General features: G+C 62.2%; 2 protein-coding genes across 2 annotated transcripts; one reads left to right on the plus strand and one right to left on the minus strand.

Annotated features, from left to right (window-relative positions):
• The first annotated feature begins 243 nt into the window (after window positions 1-243).
• On the plus strand, window positions 244-5288 carry PDYN (prodynorphin). The gene is made up of 3 exons (XM_063350459.1): window positions 244-852; window positions 3640-3787; window positions 4055-5288. The coding sequence occupies exons 1-3, from the start codon at window positions 476-478 to the stop codon at window positions 4619-4621; spliced, it is 1092 nt and encodes a 363-aa protein (XP_063206529.1). The 5' UTR covers window positions 244-475; the 3' UTR covers window positions 4622-5288.
• Window positions 5289-6366: 1078 nt separating this feature from the next.
• Window positions 6367-18551, minus strand: LOC134522434 (tyrosine-protein phosphatase non-receptor type substrate 1-like). The gene is made up of 9 exons (XM_063350105.1): window positions 18431-18551; window positions 18127-18220; window positions 10987-11337; window positions 10450-10764; window positions 9965-10315; window positions 9618-9719; window positions 9135-9156; window positions 8666-8705; window positions 6367-7894 (listed from the first exon to the last, which is right to left on the minus strand). The coding sequence occupies exons 2-9, from the start codon at window positions 18206-18208 to the stop codon at window positions 7640-7642; spliced, it is 1518 nt and encodes a 505-aa protein (XP_063206175.1). The 5' UTR covers window positions 18209-18220; window positions 18431-18551; the 3' UTR covers window positions 6367-7639.
• Between the last annotated feature and the right edge of the window lie 3533 nt (window positions 18552-22084).

Raw genomic sequence — 22084 nt, forward strand, 5'->3', positions numbered from 1 at the left:
GGAGGGGGGACGGAAAGAGGGTGGGTGGGGGGGATCCGAGCCCCTTCGGTGCGGAGGTGGGGGGGTTTCCCTGCCAGGGCTTTGCTGCCCAGCCGCAGTCAGGCTGGGTGGGTCGGGGGGGACCAGCCTTTCCCGGGGCATGAAGACCCTCTCGCCCTTCCCGGTGGCTTCGGATGGGCTCACTCCTCTCCCCAGCATTGCCACGAGGACGGTGCCTCTCCCCAGTCCCTGGGTTGGGGGAGTCGGGGCTTCACGCCCCCTGCCCTTTCCTTCTTGGTCAGGATTTGAATTTGGTGACACGGGGGGGATTCACGCCCCCGGCAGCCAAACTCCTCCGGCACTCAGCTGGCGGGGGCAGACGGACCCCATCCCAGTCCCCTGCCACCTCCTGAGTTTGGGGCACGCGTTTCAGCCCCGAGGACCGAGGCTGTCGGGGGTCCCCGAGGGACGCAGCCCGTGACGGTGCAGCGGCGGGATGCACACCCCGGTCCCCGGGGCAGCCGGGGGGCTGCGGGGAGGTCCCGGCACGGCGGGAGAGCTGCTCGGGAGGTGGCGAGGATGCTGCGGGGCTGATTATTCACAGCTTCCCTCGCCCCGATTGGCTCCGCGGCGCCGAGCGCAGCCGGGCCCCGCTGCAGGAGGAGACTCCGTGGCCATAAAAGCGGGTTGGGAGCCGGCGGGCGGCGAGTCCGGTGGGCACCCTGGGCACCGCCGCAGGGCCACCAGCCAACGTGGCCTTGCCACCACCACCGATGACCGGCTCAGCCTGACAGCCAGGGAGGGACGCCCACCACCCACGACCCGTCCTGCATCGGCGAAGCGGGTGCTCGGCGGGACGGGGAGCAGCGGCAGGTAGGGCTGCCGGGGTCTGCCATCCCGCTCCCATCGCGCGGGCGCAGCTGGGGTATCGCTCCTGCTCACCAAAGAGTGACGCTCTTTAAAAACACCCCCCGAACGACGGTGCCGAAAGCGGCTCACGGTTGGGCTTGTTGTGTTATTTCGAGGGGCTCCCGCCTGGCCGCAGGTGCTCCTCTCGTCCCTCGAGCGGTTTTGTAGCCCATGAACCGCTCTCTAGAGCTTCACTGGGGTTCGTTTTGACACCGATGCCACGTCTGCCACCTTTGCAGTGGGGACACCCAGGGCTCAGAGGGGGAAAGGGAGTGGGGGGACAGGATGGGGGGAGGTTTCTGTCTCCCCCCGACTTGGCTCAAGGAGGAGCAGCGGCCACAGGGCTGGGTTTCACTGCGATTCTGTTCCAAAAGTCATCGACTTTTTTGAGAAGCCCTGTCCTGAAGGCATTTCCAGGTCACTCTCAAAGGTGAGCAGAGGAACGGCTGGAAGAGGATTCTTCTTCTCCACCACAAATCTCTGCAGGGTCCTCACCTGCCCGAGTTAGACCTGTGCGGGAGGAGAGACCTGCTCAGCCTGGGAGAGCTGCTCACATCCCTCGCTAGAAATAATCACAGGTTAATTATGACGGGGGGGTCGGTCTCTGTGCTGCCTGGCACACACAGTCCCGATTCCCCATCCCTCCTCGGGTCATCGAGTCTGTAACCGACCCCCGGGGTGCACGGATGCAGCTCGGGGCTTTTCCACGCATGAGCAAAGCCTGAGCATCACAAACTGGAGTGGAAATGGAGGAGGGGACCCCGGCAGACGCCTGACACAGGTAGGATGTGCTGCGGGTGGCTGTGGTGGCCGGGACCCACCGCTGGCATTGCCAGACACTGCCACGATCCCGTCGAGGCATTTACACAGGAGAGACGGCTCCGGAGCCTCGGGACTCCTCCAGGTAAAGCGGGATCAAGCTCTAACTCTGCTTTTTCTTCTTCCTCCTTTTGTGTGCTTCTTTTTGCTTTTTTTTTTTCCAAAGCCCTTTGTTTTTCTCCCTTTTTCCCGCCCCAATTTTGCCAGTCCCCCCCTTGCTGCAGGAGCAGGCAGGGCGCTGTGGGGGCATTCGTGGCTCTGTCTGGACAAGGTACATTTGCAGCAGGGTGTCCCGGGATGCTCAGGCATGGAGGGTCCTTGGTCCCCCTGTGCCCCGGGGAGCTGCAGCTCCCCTGAGTGCCATGAAGTCCCCGATTCTCTGCTCGCAGCGGGGCACGGGGCTGCCGGCAGCAGAGGAGCACAGCAGGGACAAGGGAGGGGAAGCTGCTGGGAAAAGTGGGGGAAAAAGGTTTCCCAGCAGAGCTGTTGGGAAGCAGACGGTGGTTTTTCTTGGGAGTTTCGTTCCTCTCGGTGCTGCAGCTGGCACCTACCTGCGCGGCTGGTGAGTCCTCCCCTCATCAGTGCTGTCTCGGTGGCGGCGAGGCAATAAGGGACCGTGGCTGTGTCTCAGGGGCGAGGGCTGGCTGGGGTCCCGCCATGCCTGTGCCCATCCTGGGCACCCGCCTGCCCTGCTGCCCGCTGCTCTCCTTGAACGAGTTGAGGGGATGCTCTTAGGGCTGCACGGAGCCAGCGCGCGCCGCAGCCGAGGAATGCAGACAGCTTGACACACGATGGTGCCGATAATTCAAATTAAATTTTAATCTAGCATGAATTAATACTGTGGCATTAACATTTCTTCATCAGTACCAATTACAGTACATTAGCAGATACTGCTGGAGAATACAATAGTCTCTAATATGCGTCATTCATGTGTAACAGATCCCTCTGGGTCATGCCTTTCCACCCCAGATAAAAGCAGCCAAGGAGGTGGGTGGGTGCTTGTTGCCAGCGCACCCCTTGGGGCTCAGCTCGTGTGGTCCCGGTGGCACCGCGGTCCCGTGGCACTGCAGCTGGGGCCAGCACTGGCCCCTCCAGCCTCACCTGGGGGGTTCTGGAGCAGCACTGGGCACTGCTGCCGGCACAGCCCCTCTCCCAGCCATTGCACGGCATGTTCAGCCCTCCCTGGCCTCGTCCACAGAGGCGAGAGGCTCTGGCACAGCACCCGGCAGGCTGAAGGACGGCGATGGCGGCTTGCAGGTAGGCTTCCACCTGAAATTGGGCTTTTTCTCCCTCCCTGCTGCTGCACCAGCCCAGCAGAAGGGGTGGGTGGGAGGGAGGGGAGCCGGGGCTGCCCCGGTGCAGCAACTTGGGGTGAGACTGTACTGGGTGATGGCATCCCCCTGTCCCCTTTCTGCTGGTGGCTCCGATTGCAGTGCTTTTCTTCCCCAAGGCCAAGGGGGAGAGCTCGTGATTCATCCCCCCCGCACCGCACAAACGCGGTGATTGCAATATTGCAGAGAAACTCATCACTAAAGAAAAAAAAGGGGCTTTTTTTTTTTCTAATGGTACAGAAGGAGCGATGGATGGGATGGGATGGGGTGGGATGGGACAGGAGTCCCTGCCCTGGGGACCTCGGGGGCCTGGCCGTGGCTCAGGGCTTGTGCCAAGGACCAGGATGCAGCCAGGGTAAGGGATCGCATTCCACGGTGTCCCCGCCGGTCACTCCTGTCCTTTTGTCTCCCTGCCTGGGACCCAGAAGCAGCACCTGGAGGTGGGTCGTGTGGTCACAGGTCCCGGTGCATGTCCCCAGGAGCAGCCGCGCAGGTGGAGGTGGCAGGTGCCCCTTGCTGAGGGTGCCAGCGGGGTGGTGACGGGCTCCCTGGGGACGGCGCGGGGAAGATGACGGGCTCTGTGCCGTCTCTCCCTCCCCAGGCAGCGGCTGCGGGGTGAGATGGCGCGGTGGGCGCTGGCGCTGGCCCTCTGCCTCTCCCTGGCCGTGGCGGCATCCGCTGACTGCGTGACCCAGTGCTCCCTCTGCGCGGCCCAGACCCGCGGCACCGAGAGCAGCGTCCAGCCCCTGGTGAGTGGGGGGGTCGCAGCAGTGAGGGTGTCGCGGGTGACAGTGCGTGGGGGGGCAGAGCTGGGTGCTGCTGGGGTTGGTGGTCGTGGGCACCCCAGGGTGCTGGGAACATCCAAGTTTGGCTTTTCGCTGAGCTTGGCAGCATGGCGGGTGCGGACCCCTGGGCTTGAGGTGGGGGCACCCCCGGCGAGGGGTGGGAGGAAGGCAGGGGGTCAACCCGAGCAGTGGGGTGATGCCGGTGGGCGCCCCGGGACCACTGTCTTGCAGATGTGCCTGTGGGAATGCCAGGGCTCCTCGCCGCCCGGCCCCGAGTGGGAGACATGCAGAAAGGCGCTGGCGCTCCTGGCCCCACTGGTGGCCCTGGCCGAAGGGACAGACCCGTCCCCTCACGAGGCAGAGGAGGATGAGGCAGAGCTGGAAGAGGAGCTGGGTCCCGGGGAGCTGCCGCCGGCGCCGGTCAAGCGCTATGGGGGCTTCATGAAGAAGATGACCAAGGGGAAGCTGCTCTCCCTGCTGCGCGAGAACGCCCACAGCAAGGGTGGCCTCAGCAAGAAGTTCGGGGGCTTCGGCCGCAAGCCGGGGGAGCGGGCGGCCCCCGAGGACTACCCGGGGCCAGCAGGCGATGGGGACGAGGAGCCCACGGGTGCTGGGGCCAAGGGGCAGGAGCTGGCGGAGCTGCACAAGCGTTACGGCGGCTTCATGCGCCGGATCCGGCCCAAGCTCAAGTGGGACAATCAAAAGCGCTACGGGGGCTTCCTGCGGCGGCAGTTCAAGGTGACCACGCGGTCGGATGAGGACCCCAGCGCCTACTCAGGGGAGGTCTCGGACCTATAGAGCCAGGCGTGGGACGGGCGGCACCACGGCCTCCACGCTGCCAGCCCGGACTGCGCCATCCCCCCCCAGCCCCATCCCCTGCCCATCCCGGCATCATCCCTGCCTCATCCCCCCAGGGTCCCCATCGCCAGTTGTCCCTCTCTGGTTCACCCGCCCATCCCTTAGGGACCCCGTGCATTGAGAGGACAGTGCCACCCCTCCGGCTGCCGGCAGTGTGGCTGCGGGTCCAGCCCCAGGGCTCCTGGGGGCAAATCGAGGGTGGTGGGGGGGAAACATGTATCCTGCACCCTCCCCTGGCTGCAGAAGCACAGCAGGGTTTGGAAACGATCACAGATGATGAACGGGACGATGGCCTCCGAGCACCAGGAAGGATGAGCCAGGGCAGGATGAGCCCCTCCGGGCTGGTGGATGGCCCCGGTAGCCAGCACGGCCGTGGGAGAGGTGGCTGGGCAGGGCTGGCACTGTGGCACCATCCCCGGGGCAGGCAGATGGCCGAGCACCACCCCGACTCCCCTCCCCGAGCCGCTCGCCCTGTCCCACCCGTCCCAGCACCTGCCTGGTCCCCCCCAGGCTTCCCCCCCTCAAAGAACCACCCCCAAAGGCAGGGTCAGACCTGCGCCCCAGCCCCTGCTCCCCCCGCAGCCAATAAAAGGCAGATGCCAACGAAGCCGAAGCCGTGCCGGGTGCTGAGTGTCCTCCGTGGGGCAGACCCAGCCCTCGTCATGAGGGGATCACGCGCCCCAAGCCGGGGGGGCTATGGGTGCCCAGGGTTGGGGTGCCAGCTGCAAGACCTGCAGGCAGGGGCGGTGGTACCCTCCCCACGCCATGGGTGTCGAAGGGGATGTGGGGCACCTACACACCCCATTGCTGCTGCCCCTGGAGCCATGCCCCGGGGGAGGCAGGGACCCCCCAGCCGAGCAAGGGCAGGGATGCTCAGCCCAGCCCGGGTACGTGTGGCGTCCTGGCTGGGGACCTCCCGCAGTGCAGGGCCATCTGCTCACCCCCTCAGCACCCAGGGAAGGCTCCCTTGGGAATCCCAGCAGCTGCCCCGGCTGGGAAGGGACAGCCCTGCCGAAGGGCAGTGGCCAAGTTGCTTTGAGGACAGCGTGACCCTGCCAGCAGCAAGGTAGTGCTGAGAGAGCCCAGCCTGGCCAGCAAATTCCCTTTCAAGCTTCTCCTTCCTTGCCTCACCTTCCATGTGGCTCGTCACGAGGGGAAGCCTCAGGCCACAGTTTCCAACCCCGGCACGACACAGCTTGTGTCGCCCACAGCCAAGCCCCCAGCTCCAGGGTGGGAGAGAGGGGAGGTCACTGCAGAGCACTGGCACGCTCAGCTCACCCACTGCAGGGGCTGCAGCCAGCACCCAGCCTGCTTGCACCCCACTTTGGGCACCCCAGCTCCAACTCGCCTCCCAGGGAATGGGAGCACCTAAGGCTGCAGCAGGGCTGTGTGGGGAGAGCTGGCCAGACCCTGGGCCACCCTCACCCTCTAGTGGGCTACTCCCCTGCCCAGGGGGACCAGCACCACAGCCCCCATCCCAGCCTCAACCTGCCCCTGTCTTCCTCCTCCTCTTCCCTCCTGCTGCAGCACACCCCAGGGATGTGCAGGACCCCCAGCCCACCATGCACCCCCCTGCGCGCAGGGACAGGCTGACGTGCGAGAGCAGCACAGGACTTTTCACTTTTATTATAAAAATATCTTGCAAGCGAAAAGAAAGAAAGAAAGAAAAAAAAAAAAAAAAGAATAGTCTGTACAAGCAGTCACATCGTTCTCAAAGCATCACCAGGCCCCCCCCCCCAGCCCCCGCCACCACAGCCCCCCACCAGCAGCCGTGGGGCCAGCCCCATGCGTGCCCACTGCTGCAAGGCCACCTGGGTGCTGCAGGAGCCAACGCAGGGTCCAAGGACGGGGCACACGGAAGACACTTGTCCCCACGGGTGGGCTGGGAGAAGCCTGCCTGGCCCCCACAGCAGAGCTGGGGGGGGGGGGGGGGGGATGTAAGTCCCTGTTAGAGTCCATGGGGTTTTGGGGTCTTCACTGAGAACTCGGTCTTAATTTTGCACATCTTATTCTAGTGTTAAGTACACAGCAGTACACCCACGTACAACACAAAACATTGGGTTTTAGCTCTAGAAATTAACAGTTACATGTCAAACAGTCAAAACATGTTACACGGTACCTGCGGGGAGCTCCCGGGGAGGGGGGGAAAACCGGGCTGGTGGGGGCACCCGCAGCCCGGCCGATACGGAGCTGCACGCTTTGTACAAGCCTGGGGCAGCGCTGGTGGGTCCCGGTGCGGGGCAAGGCTGTGCAGAGGAAGATGAGGAGGAGGATGCTCCATGTCGGGGAGACGTACCCGGAGCCTCCCTGGGCGGCAGGACGGGGGGAAGCCCACAGCAGGGGGGCTCAGCTCGCCGGCCTTCCCAGCCTCATCGGCCTTGGTGCGAGAACCGAGGTCCCGCAGAAGGGACACTTGGGAAGAGAGAGGCGGACGCTCAGGTCCTTCCTTTAAAGCCAGAGTTTGTTTTCCAGGCGTCGACGGCAGAGAGCCCCAGAAGGCAGCGCGGGGGTCCCGGCCGGTCCCTGCGGGGTCAGGGGGGCTGTGGGGAGCCATACAAACCTGTCCAGGCAGTGGCATCCCCGCGGGTGTGGAGACACTGTCCCCATGGCCTCAGCCCAGCTGGAGCTTCCCGAGGAGCCGCTGCTCCGCTGGCTCAACCCCCTTGCAGGCAAACCCGGCACACTGAGGCCGAGCGGCCCCCCCCGTGGCTGTGGGGCAGGGATGGAGCCCCAAAAGGGATGGAGCCGGCAGCCCCAGGACCAAGCTGCCCCCAAAAATCAGGTCTCTGAGGATGGGAGCAAACCCCCACCAGTATTGCGGGCTGCATTTCCACACCAAAATGCGAGTACCGCAGCACGTCTTCACATCACGCCCAGTGTTTCCAAGAAAATCCTCCCGGGGAGGAGCAGAGCAGCTCCCCATGGGGCAGGGGGTCCCGGCAGCCGCTGCAGCCCTGCTCACTTCCTCGGGATCTGGACGCTGGCGTACTCGGAGCCGGTCTCCTCAGGGTGCGGGGCCGGCCGCTTGGGCGCCTTGCTGAGGTGCACCATGTCCAGGTCGGCGTAGGTGAGGTTGTCATCGCCATTGGGCGCTCGGCTGGGCTGGATGCAGGCGTACTCCGACTGCTGGCTCATCTCCACCATCCGGCGGATGGTCTTCTTCTCTCTGTCGAAGTTGAGGTCCGCGTAGGTCAGGTTGTTGGGGTCAGATTCCTGCACGAGACAGCAAGAGTTCCTCACCTGGGAGGACGAGCGAGGAGATCCCCCCCGGCCCCGCGCCCACCCCATGCCCTAAACCCGAAGCCCCACACATCAATCCCGCTGCAGCTTGACTGGGCCAGCTCGGTCTCTGCTTGTAAACGACGCCAGCAGCTGGCTGGGACAATCCTGCAGCAATGCTTTACCCCACGCTGCATCTTCAAATCACCAGCCACCGCTGCCACTGACAGGCTTCAGAGCCACCACCGTGATTCAAGAGCCGCCCCGTCACCCCGTCCTGGTAGGGACGGGCAGGGGCCAGCCTGCCCAGCGATGCCCACGCGGGAGCTGGCAGAGGGATGGACAGATTGCTGCTGATCACGACTTTGCTCGTAACTGCGTCACCAAATGCAAAATAACTCCACAAATAGCCTGGCTGGCTATCGCACAGCTGGTTCTCCAGGCAGCACAAACCTAGACTTCCCAGGGAGGAGGAGGAAGAGGAGGAGGAGGAGAGAGGGTGAAGGCAGAAGAGATGCTGGGAAGTGGCTATCCCATCCCCGCGAACAGCTTCTCCTCTCTCTCCAGCCACAGCGTGGAGACACTGAGACGTTTCACAGGGGAACCACCACCCTCCACCGGAGACACAGAGATATTTCATGCAGGAACCACCACTCTCCACTGGAGAAACCAAGATGTTTCCTGCAGGAACCACCACCCCCCGCTCCTGCCTCCCGTGCCTCCCGGCTGCTCCCCCTCCCCGGATCCTGGGGGTGAGCGACACACCTGGGTGGTGGCCTCGCTGCTCTTCTCCGGCTCATGTAACCTGAAAGGGGGAACAAAACAAGTCAGATCTACCCATTGCCCTGTTGCATCTTCCATAGTGATGGAGCGGCAGGGGCGGGGCGGGGGGGCGTTCAGAGGCAAAACAAGGTCCTCGCAGCAGCACCCAGCAGGATGAGTCCTCACTGGTGACCATTTGCTCACGTGCTGGTCCAGCTGCATCTCTGCAGGCTGGAGACCCAGCTCCCACCCGCTTTTTCCGCCTCACCAAAAGCCAAATGTTTGGGTGCGAGATCACCGCGGGGCCAGAACCACAAGCAGGGAGATCAGCAGCGCCTGCGCCTTCCCTTTCGCAACGAGCTTTTGGGGATCCAGCTCCATCCAGATCCCAAGGGACCCAGTTTGTGGGCTGGAGGTATCCAGCTCAGAATGCCCGTGGACGACTCAGTGACTAGAGGAGATGCGCGCTTACCTAGCAGATGGCGAGCTTTTACCTGTCGGAAGAGAAATAATTCAGGAAAGAAACAGTTCAGGAAACAACATAACCCCCCCTCCTTCCCCAGGCACATGAGCCCACATGCAGAGAGTGCTGTAAGAGCAGATATACATCTTTTCCCAGAGGCAAGTGCCTGCAGTTTTCTGGAGTTTCACTCCATTTACTGCAGGACTGTTGCCGGGCAGAGGGCAGGAGGTGCGAGGGGGTGTCAGACATTTTTAGGTACAAGGTACAACAAGCACATTTGAGACTGCTCCTGGCAGGCACTGGCACGCAGCGCAACCGGGCAGAGCTTCCCCTGCGGCCCGCAAACAACCTGGAGAGCTCTGCTCCGTCCTCCCCTTTGGACACGAGCTGCAGGCACACAGCCATGCGTTCAGAACCCAAGCCCTGATGCTCAAGAGAGGGAGAAGAGGGTCAGGAGCAGATGCTTCCCTGCCGTGCGCTTGGTTTCCTTACCCTTGCTCTGCTTCACCCGGATAAGGTAAAGAATTGCAGCCACCAGTAGTGCCAGCACAGCGCAGACCACTCCCACCACGATGTAGATCATCAGAAAACCACCTGAAACACGAATGCAAAAGGTCATCATGGGCCTGAAAATGATGGTACCGACAGAGACCCTGCAGCCTTACAGCTGGGGTTGGCCTGGTGATGCCTTGAGCACGGAGGACCTGCCAGCATGACCTCCCCAACCCCCCAATAAGGGGATTTTGTGTCCTTGAACCAGATTCTGGTGGGACTTTCTCAAGGGGGGTGATATCTTACAGTCCCCTGGCAGAGAACAAATCCCAGCGGCCCTCACGCACCATTAACTGTCTGGGATGAGTCTGTCGTTTCCGACTTGGACGTGGCAGTGATCCACAGGGTGGCCGTCCTGTCGACGGGCTCCTGGGCATCGTGCACCACACGGCAGGTGAACACGGACCCGTTCTTCTCCTCCATCGCTTTGACCTCCACCAGGCTACTCAGCTTGAACAAGCCCTGGGGCGTCTCCACTGGCTGGGAGACGTTCTCCATGTTCATCTCCGTCCCGTTCTCCAGCCAGGTGACGGCCACGTCCCTGGGGTAAAACCCCTTCACGTGGCAGGTGAATTTCACGGTCTTGTTCACCCCAACAGGGCTCGGCGGGTCAGCGTCCACCTGGATGCTGGGGGAAACTGGGAAGAGAGGCAGCGCCTGGTGCCCAGCGTCCCCCGTCTCCACTGCCGGCGGGGTGCCCTGTCCCTGCCCTGGGACCCCCAGCCCCACAGGAGCTGGACACCCCCAGCGCCGGTCCCCCCCCAGCCCTCACCTCGCAGGGCTTGCCTGAGCTGGTACGTCTCCCTCAGCGGGGCCGTCAGCGTGGGGTGCCGCACCTCGCAGACGACCTGTGAGCGGACGTCGTTCACCCCCAGTGGCATCGTCACGGTGCTGACCATGTTGTAGGAGGATTTCATCTGCCCAGGGGTGATCGTTGGCTGCTGAGCTGAGATGCGGACCCCATCCTTGAGCCATTTCACACCGATGTCTTCAGGGAAGAACCCTCCGGCCGTGCAGGTGAAAGCCACCAATTGCCCCGGCCCTGCTCTGTCTTCGGGCCCGGACACAACTGGGGCGGTGGGTTTGGCTGTGGAAAGAAGCGTGGGGCTGTCACCAGGGCTCTGCCACCCCCTCCTGGGGCTGCAGGGAGAGGGGTCTCCCACGGGGGCAAGGATGCGCCCAGGAATGGCCCACAGGACCCACTCCTGGGACCCCGAGACCCGTCCCCATCCCCACTCGCCCCGAGCAGAACCCACCGGGCTGGGCTGGGCTGGTTCCCACCGGGAGCTGCTCTGGGAGCCCCACTCACCACGTACGGACACCTCCGTGCCTTTTCCATGCTGATACACCTCATCACCGCCCAGTGATTTGCGGAACTTCACGCAGTAATAGGTGGCGGCATCCTCGGGTTGAACATCCCTGATGCGGATGGTGAAGTCCGTGTTGGACCCATTCACTGCCCTCATCCCATAGGTGAGGTGGTTCGTCTGGTCATAGATGGTCTGGTTCCCACTGCCCCAGCCCTTCAGCCACTTCACGGGGCCAGGGGGAGCGTCTCCAGATGTGGTGCAGGTCAGGGTGAGCGTCTCCCCCGCTGCCACCGACACCTTGTCCTGGGGCTGCTGCAGCTTGAAGCCCCGACTCACCTGGGCACCTACACCTGGGGAAAAAACAGACGGAGTCTCATCTGGCACTGCACCCCCATCCATGCTCCCCACTGTCCCCCCTGGCCGTGGGACAGGCTGCACACACACCTCTGGTTAGCCTGGACCACGGGCGACGGAGCTGGGCCAGCCCCAGGGAGCCCGAGGGAGAGGCTGCGGTTACGGCAGCGGGCACAGACCTCTGCCCGCAGGTCTCGGCAGCGGAGCCGGCCGGAGCTGTGCTAGATGGCCACATATCGTGCTCTGTACAGCTAAAACCTCGAGCAAATCCCAGCTGCCCACGCCTGCCAGCACACCGCGCCGCCTCCCAGGGCTGCTCGGCTTCGTCAGTCGGAAGGAAACAAGGGCACGACACGCTCCGAAAAGCCAGCTCCCCTTGCAGATGTGCTACCACGTTTTCTGCGCTGAATCTGTCCCATTTCTGCATTGAATCCAAGCCCTGCTTCGCTCCAGCGGAGCACAGCCATTAGCCGAAGCCGGTGCCAGTCAGGCAGCCGCCATTCCTGCTTGTCACCGGCAGAGGAGAGCAGTCCCCTTCGAAGCATCTCGGTCACAAGGCTCCCTGATCCAGCCGACTGCGTTGCACCTCCTGGCACCAACGGAAAGCCACCATCCCAAGTGCCCCCCTCAACTACACACCCATGGGTGCCAGCACACCTTCCCCTGCGCACGGCCAGGCAGGGAGAAACTCCCCAGGTCTCTCCAGGAAAACCGCAGGGGCTCCGCTCTCTGCAGGCAATACCAAAAATCCACCTCGGGAGGACCTGCAGCCAGCGCCGGCAGGGATGGGGGTCCGAGCTTGCTGCCATGCAGGAGGGATGCTCTGGGAGCCATCCGGCTCAGCGCCGTGGAACCCAGCAATGCCACTGCTCCCTAAAAACAGCTGGAACAGCGGAGACAACCACCCCACAGCCTACACGGCTCCTCGAAGGGTTAGTTTTGGCAACACTTGCCATGCCAATATAGTCACTGAGACCGAATTGAATGAGATTTCAATCCAGGTCACCGCTTGAAGGAACAGAGAAGGTGGGAGAACCACCTAAACCTGCCTGCTGGTAACAGGGGCCAGGCACTGCTGACCGCTGCAATCTCAGAGCTGGCAAGCTGCACGGAGAAATGGTGTCACGGTCATGCAGGGACCGTCATGTTCGAGCAGGTAACTCCTGCCGCAGCTGAGCGGTGCGGGGAGCGCACGGACCAACGTCCCCAGAGGGTGGGAGCTGCATTGGCACAGCTGGCCGGAGGGCTGCAGCTGCACCCACATCTCTCACACCAGAAAAACCCAGGGCAGCAACTCCTGTGAAAGCTGCCCTTGGTCCCTCCACAGCCTCCCGCCATGTAGCTGTCCCCAGGATGGGACAAAATCCTTGGCTGGATGCTCCCAGGAGGACCCACTGTAGGACAAGCTGCTCCGAACTCTCCCGGCCACGGCTGGCTCCCACCGAGCCTAGAGAGGATTTTTGGCAGCTGTTAATCCCTTCTGACTTCCAGCGGTATTTGGTATATCCACAGATGTTCTCACTGTCTGCGCAATTACATGATCTTGATGGCCAGAGTTACCAGGAGTAGTTTCTCCAGATTCCTCAAGTTAAAGGCTTTTTGCCCAGGGCATTAGTCCGCTGCATCCCCAGCACAGGCTGATGCTCGCAGCCGAAAGCTTCAGCCCTTCGAAGGGCTGCGTTTCCCTTCGATGTCACATCAAGGCTAACGCAGTAGCAGCGCTCGACATCGAGATGAGTTTGTCCCAGAAGACAAGCGTGGAAGGACGGAAACCTGGTTTGTGTCACGTCCGAGTGTATCATCCAGGCCCAGCCTCGGTCTTGCAGCTGAGCAGCAGCGGTTTGGGCTTCTGCAGGGTGAGCCCGTGTTTCTCAGGTGAAACCAAATCCGGGGGAGCAGAGCCCCGGAGCAGAGCCCCTGCCCTCGGTGGGGGCTGATGCGCCCCATGTGCAGAGCCCGGTGGTGACGCAGGGCACGCAGCGCCGGCTCCGCTGCTGCAGCATCTCCTGAGCTTCTCCATCGCCTGCGGCCCCCGGACCTTTCGCAAGAGGTGGTTGAGAAATGTGTAGAGGAAGTTTAGAAGCACAGAAGCATCATCCGCCTCTCGCCAAGCACCCACACAGGGATGTGACACAGGCAGGGGACCCGGCTGCTCTGGGCACAGGGACCCGGCACCCCCAGCCACTGTCCGCACAGACCCCCAGGCCCCTTTGAATGCCCAAGGTTGCCGCGTTGCTAATTGCTCGCTCCACCAAGTTGGGCCAATGAAGCTGCGTTGCCTCTCCGCTCATTAGCGGGTGGCATTGCAACACAGCAAGAGCCTTGGGAAGTGGGGGGGGGACAGGCACCAGGTCCCCTCCCAGCCACAGGGGCTCTGCACCCCATGATGAACATGTCGCTCACTGCTCCCCTCTGCAATCCTGCCTAAGAGACTGCAGGGTGGTGTGACCCCCCCAGCCCATGTTCCCTCGAGGGTACCCCGCGCCAGGGAGGGCTGCCCTGCTCAGAGGGGCCAGCGCCACCCCGCACCGACAAGCCCAGTGCTTCCTCTTCATCCTCCCTCTCTCCATCTGTCCATTCTCCCCGCAAGGCACGCGCAGTTCCAGAGGGGAGAGAGACGGGGGAAACGCCTGCTTTGGGGTCCTGGAGCTGACCCCAACGCCGGAGTGTGGTCGGGGTGAGCAGCACGGGCATTGCTCAGCCCTGAAGCTCATTTCTTGGTCGCAGCCACGGGATCTCAGAGCAGCAGCCACAAAAGCGGCGGGGCAGTTAAACTGAGCACGGCTGGGTACAGCCGCCTCGGCACAACGTCCCTGCCTTCCTGGGGTCACGGGGATTTGTCTCGGCAGGCAGCAGGGCTCGCCTCTCCGAGAGCCCGGGTTTGCAGCCGGGCCGGCGATGCTCCGCGTGCATCTCACACCGCCGAGCCCACATCAGCTCCCCGATGGGCAGCGGCGTGCGAGCACCTTGCCCTGCTCCCTGTGATGAGGGATTTGCAGGCAGGGCACACGCTATTGTCCAGCGACAGGCTGCCAGGGGTGCTGCTGCTGCGGGGCCACCACCGCACGGGGCTTTTCTGATGGTGCCGCTACTCCCAAAGCGGTCCCGAGAGCGGCCAGGGAACAAAGGGCTTCGTGCTGCCTCCGGTGCCACGTGCCAGGAGGCTTCCCCGGCAGCTCTCAGTCTCTTGGTCACAGCAGCAAACACCGCGTGGGTCTAAGGAGCCTCTCAGGGCTAAAATGTGGCTTTTGGGTATTTTTCCATGTGTTCTGCTGTGAGCCACCGCGCTACTTAAGAGACTTTCACGCACAGCTCTGCTCGGCCGGTGCTTTTTCAGATCACGCCATTGAGGGTTTGCAGGACACCTATTGCACGCGAGCTTCAGCCACGCTATGTCACGTTAACACCACGCCGCCTTAACGAGACACTCTCGCACCTCCCAGCCGAGGAGCACGAGTCCTGGACAGACCACCCAGCTTCTCCACCTGCCTGCCCTGCACCAAACAGCCCTACGCCAGGACCAACCCGACTCTTCGCGTGCTCCGAAACACCTCCAAACTCCAGCAGCAGCCTGCAGAGAGGTGCTCCCACACACACCCCGCCCCGGCCCTGGCCACAATGGGAAAACACAAAGGGGAAGTTGATAGAAAACCCCAGAATATGCAAGTTAGAAAATGCAAAGTTTCCACTGAAGCTTCTCTCCTCCCTTCCCCCCGAAGGCAGCTTCTCCTTGCACCCAGGAGATGTCTCTCCTCCTTCCCCTTTCTGGCTGCTCTCCCTGAGGAGCGATGGGGCCAGGAACCCGGCTGAGCCCCCTCCCAGCGGGTATTTGCCAGCAGCACATGCGAGCCCTGACCCTCATGACATGCTTGTGCACCAGGAGCAGGCTGCGGGGTACCTTTGCGCTGCAAACACACGGGGCACACCAGCATTTCTCACGGCGAGCATCAGTTCAGCGCAGACCCGCTGCCCACCTGCGCATTCGCAGCGAACGATGACACTATTTTCTTAAGACTTTGATTTCAAACCACCTAGAGTCAGCGCAATCCTTTCGCCGCCAAGATCAAGGGGAGCTGAGGTGCTCTGACCCTGTAATCTGCTCTATCCTACCCTCCAGAATTAACAAAGTGCTGAAAATCGTCACCTGACGTTCCCACGTAGGTGGGAGCATCCTCGCAACGCAGACCCAGAGCGCTCCCAGCCCAGAGGAGAGGCAGGAGCACCGGCATCGGGCTGCGCCTGGTCTGGCGGAGCCTCCCTCCTGCTATTCAATTTGATCCTGTTATTCAATTTAAGTTGAGAGCAAAATAATCCCCAGCTCTCCCGCTGCGGTGCAAGTTTTCCATCTTGGTGACACTTTTTTTTTTTTTCTCTCTCTCTCCGTATTCCACCTTTTGAAGTATTTGATACTGAACAGATTGCAAGAGGCTGGGGTTTAATTCAGGAGAGGCTGCTTGGATGCTTCCTGATAAAAATAGATTTTTTTTTCCCCCCCCCTCCAAAGAAGCCGGTTAAGGAGCTCCGGGATGGCGAGGGAAGGGCCGCGTGCTCCAGAAGCAACGTGCAGCTGGTCACCGGCATCCGGAGCCTCACGGTCACTCGCTGAAGGAAGGGACCGACGGGCAAAAGAAACCCCAAAATAATCCTGCTGGAATTTCACCTGCAGCAGAGCTGCCCCTGGGGGAAACTAACAGGTGCTGCCTATAAAAAGGGCCTGGAATCTGCAGTTCGGGGGGAAGACAAGAAGAGAGACCCAGGGGTAGCTGTCGAGAGCTATGCAGATCCCAGAGCGGCTCGGGGACGGCTATAGTAAAGGCTATATTTTACATACATGACATCAGAGGAAGCCTCGGATCACACGCAGCCACCATTTGCAAGCTTCCCTCCTACAGCATTAGCAGAAATTCAGCTTGAAAGCCAGAGCCCCACGACCAAACAGATTTCCTCTTTAGCGGAGGCTCCGGGAAGCGCGGCTGAAACCCTCCGTTGAGAAACGCCTGCACAGCAGGGTTCTGCACGGCGCACATTTTGCAACGGGGCTTTGCAGTTCAGCTTCCCAGCATCTCGTCTCCTCTTTGCCCTACAGGAAGGTCTCCTGCAGGACCTTCCCTTTTCCCCCTTTGCTTCTGCAGAAGCGCTGTCGGAGCAGTCACCCTCCGGCAGTGGGAGCCTGGGCCAGGAGTTCAAGCTCAGTTTGAGCCATGGCCCAGGAGGGTCCGCCACAGGGTCTCCACCACATGGAGAAAGAAAATAAACAAACATCTGCATGCTCGCACCTGAAACCAGGGATGCAAACCACCTCGCAGCCCAGGATGGTTTTTTTCCTAAGGCTGGTTTGGAAAAATGATTTTGTTTTTTTTTTTTCTTCCCCCTCCAAGGCCATGTTTAATTGAACTCAAGAGCTTTTCTCAAGCCATTCTTTCGTAGCAGGAAATCGCAACGGTTCACTGAGAAGCTGCGCTCGCCGTCAAAGCCTTCTTGGCTTTCAGCAACTGGGAGTTTTCAGCTTGGGGCCAACACTTCTCAGTTGTGATCAGGCGACTCAAAGCAAGGAGTGTTGTGCTGAAAGCATTTGCTTTCTGCTCAAGTTTGTGCTCAACTCTCCGCCCAAGTAAAGCTCCAATGGTAAATACTTCCAACGGGCCTGGAAGAGCACGGCTTTCCCCCCATGCGGGACGGTGTTTCACCTGTGTGGGAGCCTGGGCTGGGCTATTTGAAGCAGGATCTGGCAGGAAGGTGTAAAATTTGGTCAGACCAGGCAAAAAACTCAGCAGCAAGATGCTCCTGAACAGGCATCACTGTTGCCCCAAGAGCTTTGCACAAAAAGCCCCGTCCCACCCCGGAGGCACAGGCAGCGCCGGGTAGGAAGGACGGCAATTCCTTCGCAATATCACCCGAGATGAAGAGCACCGAAACAAACCATCCTAGAAACGAAACATCCTTGAAAGCAGCAGCCACCACAGGGCTTCGTTCCTGGTGGGGCGAGAAACTTCCCACTGCTAGCGAGGGAAGGGAAACAGCCAGGGAGCGGCGCGCACCACCATCATCCCTCCTCATGCCACATCCCCGAGCTTTTATATGGGACGGGAGGAGCCACAAGCCCCAGGGAGGGCTGGGGCAGCCGGGGGGCTGAGGTGACCCATGGCCAGTGCTCGCAGTAGGGCTGGGTGGTGCAAGGTGCCTGGGAGGATGGTGCAATCCCACCACTTCGGTGCTCAACAGTTGGGTTGAGCAGCAAGAACTGCATACCGTCAGGGCTAAGGCAGGGAGGTAGCAAGAAAAACAAGTTCCCAGCAGAGGAGGCAAGCAGCCCTCGCCAGAGCCTCCCAGTGCCCACTCCGCCATCCTCCCCGTCTCCGGGTGGCTTCCGAATGGGAATTTGGGCTGCTTGCAGAGATTTGCCTCTCACATAGCTGGCAGGGGGTGCTAGCAAATGGGTGGAAACAACATGCCTCTTCACGTCCCTGCCTAATTCCCTCATCTTGCTGGAAAGGGGAATGTCTGCCTTGAAGTTTGCTGCCGGAGGAGCAGCCGAGCGCGGGCCCCGCGGAATGCCCTCTGCCATCGCCGCGCTCTAGGTCATCTCACGGAAAGGTCAAACCAAACGTGCGCAGAGAGACAGCATCATGTCGCACTCGGGAGGTGCGCGGCGGAGGGGCAGCAGGGAGGAGAGAGGAGGACGGAAAGGAAAGGAGCGAAGGGGGAAGAAAAAGAAGCCAAACCACAACAGAAGAGGAGGGTGGCAGGAGCGGGAGAGCCCGCGGCGGGTGGGAGCCATGGCTTACCTGGCCAGCCGGGCAGGGACAGCAGCACCAGGCAGGTCAGCGGCCAGGAGACACGGCCGGGGCCGCGGGGCAGCGGCTCCATCCTCGGCGGGTTCTGGGGAGCAGAGATTAGAGCGGCTTCAGAGCGCGGCTGCCGGCTTTCAATCGCACAGGGAGAAGGAAATCGCTCTTCTCAGCCCCAAAATGAGGAAGGAGGGCTGGGCTCCCGCCTCCCCCCGCTTCCCCCCTCCCCCCCCCCACGCCGGGGCTGCGGGCGGGGAGCCCGGGCACACGCACGGCCCCGCCGCCGCCCTCGGGCACCGACCTGGCCGGGCCCCGGGCTCGGGCTCCGCTGGCGGGGCCCCGGGCGGGCGCATGCCCCGGTGGCGAGCGGAGCCGCGCCTGCCCCCCCCACCCCCTCCGTCGCCGCCGCGCCGCCTCCGTTGCCGTGGCACCAGGGCGGGATGGGGCCGGACCCGGCTCGGAGACCCCCCCCCTCCCCTTCCCTCCCCCTTCCCCGGCGGCGGGGGCGAAGCCAGCACCGCCCGGCCCGGAGCGAACTTGCTTTTGTAATGTCACCTCGGCGTGCCCGGTGTGCTGCTGCCTTAAGGTGGGCTGGGGGACACCCCCCAAACCCGTCCCGGGACCCCCCGGGTCTGAAGGGATGCCCGGCTCCCCCGGGGCAAGCAGGATGCGCCCAGAGCAAGCAGGATGCAGGGCCGGGGCAGAGGAAGGATGATTCAGTGGCCCCAGTGCTCATCCAGAGCTGCAAGGAAGGTGGCTGGGGTCCCCCTGCTTGCCACGGGCTTCCTGCGCCAGGGCCAGCATGGCCACCGCTTTGGCACAGCCATGGCACAAAGACCAGCATCCCTGCACTGGAACCGGGGCGGGGGGAAAGCACAAGGGTGGACGCAGCTTAGGGGCTCCTGAACACACAGGGCATTTTGTGCCACCCAAGGGGCCGCACAGGGCCAGCAGTTGAGCCAGGAGAGCCCATGGCAGAGGCACAAGTGGCATTTTGGAAGTGCGTTGGGGACAGGAGAGCTCAGCCCATGGGGGTCAGACAGAGCAAGGAGGGGGACTCTGGTGCAGCACAGACACATGGAGGGTGGATGGGGAAGGGGAGGAGAGACCTGCACCCCTTTCCTGCCGGGGGGGGCCCTTGAGTTGCCCTCTGGGAGCATGGGGACAACCCCGTGACATCCCTCAGCAGGGGAATGGGCTTAGTGGGAGCCCATCCGAGGGGGAGAGGACAGGAGCCCACAGTGGGGAGAGGCAACAGCTTGAGGATGAAGCAGCTGAGATGGAAGATGGGGACGAAGGAGGACACAGAAGAGGAGGAGGAGGGTGTCTGGACGCGAGGATCCATAGGTTGCATGTCCCTGCACTGCCCTGCTTCTCCCTGACACAAAGTCCTTCCCAGAGGATGCACAAGGACATTCTCCACTATCTGTGCCTGCTGCAGCTTCTCCCACCACCCGTGGGCACTTCAGCAAGGCCAGGACAGGGACCAGCTTGTTCCCCTGTGCCTTGCATGGGCACGGTCACCCGCAGCCAGACGTGATGCTGGCAGCTCCCAGCAGGACCTCCAGCAGGTCCCAAACCCACCCTGTTTTCCCCTCTGCAGACCCAGGGACGGAGCGGACCCTCTGCAGAGGGGGGGCTCCCAGCACACCTGGGTAGCACCCAGCAGCACCCATGCACCCCGCAGATCACACACAACTGCTCTCCCACGCCGGGACGGGGCCCCGGGGCACTATCGGGTGCCTGTGCCATGCCAAGGGACCGGCTGCCGGCTCCCTCCTCCCTCCCCAGGCAGCCGCTGGGGCTGTCGGCTTTATTTAGAGCTTCGCACAAACAAACACCAAAGATATCTGAAGGGACTTGGCACCATCAATCTGCGCACGGCGTCAGGCTGCGCGCGTTCCCCTCCCCGCCAGCCTCCCCCTCGGCCCCAGCTACGCCCATGTGTTGCATCCAGCCTTAATTTAGCTCCCTCCGCTGCTGGGAGCCGGGACCGGCCTCCCCAGGCATCTGCAGTGCACCCCCCCAGCCCCCCCCCAGGGGAGCACCCCCAGGGCCAGTGCTGCTCCTACTGTAAAATTATTTGCGGCCAGCGCCGCTCCCGGGGAGGCCGGTGCAGCCACTGTTTTTATTTCCCCTTCGCACAGCTGGCGAGGACGTGAGCAAACAGCAGGGACCCAGAGGGGGCGTTAGGTTCGGCCTTTGGCCTTTTTTGCGCATGCAGCGTGGCGTGGAAATAAATTACCAGTTTGCGCAGGGACGGGACCCAGGATTCATGGAAACCTTGCAGCTACGCTGCCCTGGGCGGCGCATCCCACCCAGCGCCAGCCTGGGCACAGGCAACCAGCAAGAGGGAAGGTGCTGGGGACACGCCGCAGCCATTCACAGCCGCTTTCCTGGTTATTTTTAAATGGAAGCGCAGTTCCTGGAGGCCTGGCTGACTTCAGCCTGTCTGGGCTGTTCTCCCGCTCGGCGTTGAAGGTTCAGACAACCTGTTTCAAGGCGATTACAAAGCAGAGACAGCCCGTACGCAAGCAGAGTGCTGGGGAAGGAAAGTTAGAGCTTAAAAAAGCTCTTGGGCGAGAGAAGGTAGCGCGGCGGAGCAGATGGTGCAGCGTGAGCTTCCCGGGAAGAGCCGCTATTGCTCCCCATTAGGAAGCATATGGGCAGGCTCAGCTGCCTCCCCTCCTGCCCACGGTCCTTCCACTCGGCATCGCAGGGCCCCGCTCGAACACGGGGGGGTCTGGGGGAGCCGCCCCCAGAGGGCAGCCCCTGCCCCGCGGGCTGGCAATGAACCTGGGGGAGAGGAGCACTCCTGCTCCTTCGCACACCCAAGACGGAGGGAAAGCGCAGCATTTCGGGAGGCGCAACGCCACCATTAGCAGCTTCCTCCTGCACCAAACACCCACGGCGAGCAGGAGGCTGCTTGGCAGGGCGGGCAGCGCTACCAGCCGGGCTGCGCTCGCTTTTGCAGCATCTTCGTGCTTTAGCTTAAAACCACTGCTCCCGCAGGGATGATTTTGGAGCCCGGGTCTCCCCGGGAGCCACGCAGCAGCCAGCGCGGGGGGCTGGGGTAGCCTTTTAGCAGAGCTTTTCAAGAATAGGTTGATTTTCACAGTTTTGAGGCACGATGAGGAACTTGCATCACGCTGCCAGCGCTCTTCTGGGGAAGACACGTGCTCCGGCCAGTCGGAGCCAGGCTCACCCACCCACACAGGTTTGGGTGCTCTGGTTCCCTTCCTGGGACAAAGGCTGCAGCCAGAGCCACCACTGCTCCCAGCAGGGACCAGGGGTCCAGCGTGCTTTTGCATTTCCCCTTTTTCGGCAGCAGGACCGGCTGCACGAGCGACTTCCTCCCCTAGCAGGAGGTGGAGGGTCCTTCTCCGCACAGGGACACCCGGCTGGGGCAGCAGCACCCCATCCCAGGGAGGGCCCCCCCAAAAGACCCTCTTGTCTCAACCCAGCAGCATCCAACGGGGGCAATTACAGCCTCACCAGAGCGATCCCACCTGAAAGTCTTGCAGCACTGGTTTTGCCCAGACTGCTCTTTCATCCCCCTAATTAGCAGCCTGTCTGATCCCCTCCCAGCACCCACAGCCCACGGGGACAGCGGTGGCTCACTCTGCTGAAGGGGGGTTTCACAGGTGATGGAGATGGGAGAGGTTTCAGTTCCTGCCCTGCGGTGCCAAACCTCAGCCTAGTGATGAGCCACGTTTCACTAATGATGGAGGTGACTGCGGTTCTTTCCCTACCCTGGGCTTTTCCCCTCGGGATCCCCCACTCCCCAGCCCCAGACCAGCATGGTAGAGCACAGCGGGAAGGCTACCTATGGCCTGACCAGCTGGCCACATCGGCTGTCCCAGAGGGCTTGTGGGCTCAGTGCAGCCTCAAAACCCACACCAGCAGGGAAGCTTAGAGGTAAACATGTGGGAAAACATCAATACTTTAGATATCA

The sequence above is a fragment of the Chroicocephalus ridibundus genome, chromosome 12 (genome assembly GCF_963924245.1).
Source record: "Chroicocephalus ridibundus chromosome 12, bChrRid1.1, whole genome shotgun sequence".
Taxonomy (NCBI): Eukaryota; Metazoa; Chordata; class Aves; order Charadriiformes; family Laridae; genus Chroicocephalus; species Chroicocephalus ridibundus.

Coding starts and splice junctions, on each gene's coding strand:
- PDYN (XM_063350459.1), top strand. CDS start 476: ATGCACACCCCGGTCCCCGGGGCAGCCGGGGGGCTGCGGGGAGGTCCC. Junction 853..3,639: donor GGGACGGGGAGCAGCGGCAG/GTAGGGCTGCCG, acceptor CTCCCTCCCCAG/GCAGCGGCTGCGGGGTGAGA. Junction 3,788..4,054: donor AGAGCAGCGTCCAGCCCCTG/GTGAGTGGGGGG, acceptor ACTGTCTTGCAG/ATGTGCCTGTGGGAATGCCA.
- LOC134522434 (XM_063350105.1), bottom strand. CDS start 18,208: ATGGAGCCGCTGCCCCGCGGCCCCGGCCGTGTCTCCTGGCCGCTGACC. Junction 10,316..10,449: donor GCTCAGGCAAGCCCTGCGAG/GTGAGGGCTGGG, acceptor CTCTCTTCCCAG/TTTCCCCCAGCATCCAGGTG. Junction 9,720..9,964: donor CTCATCCCAGACAGTTAATG/GTGCGTGAGGGC, acceptor TTCGTGTTTCAG/GTGGTTTTCTGATGATCTAC.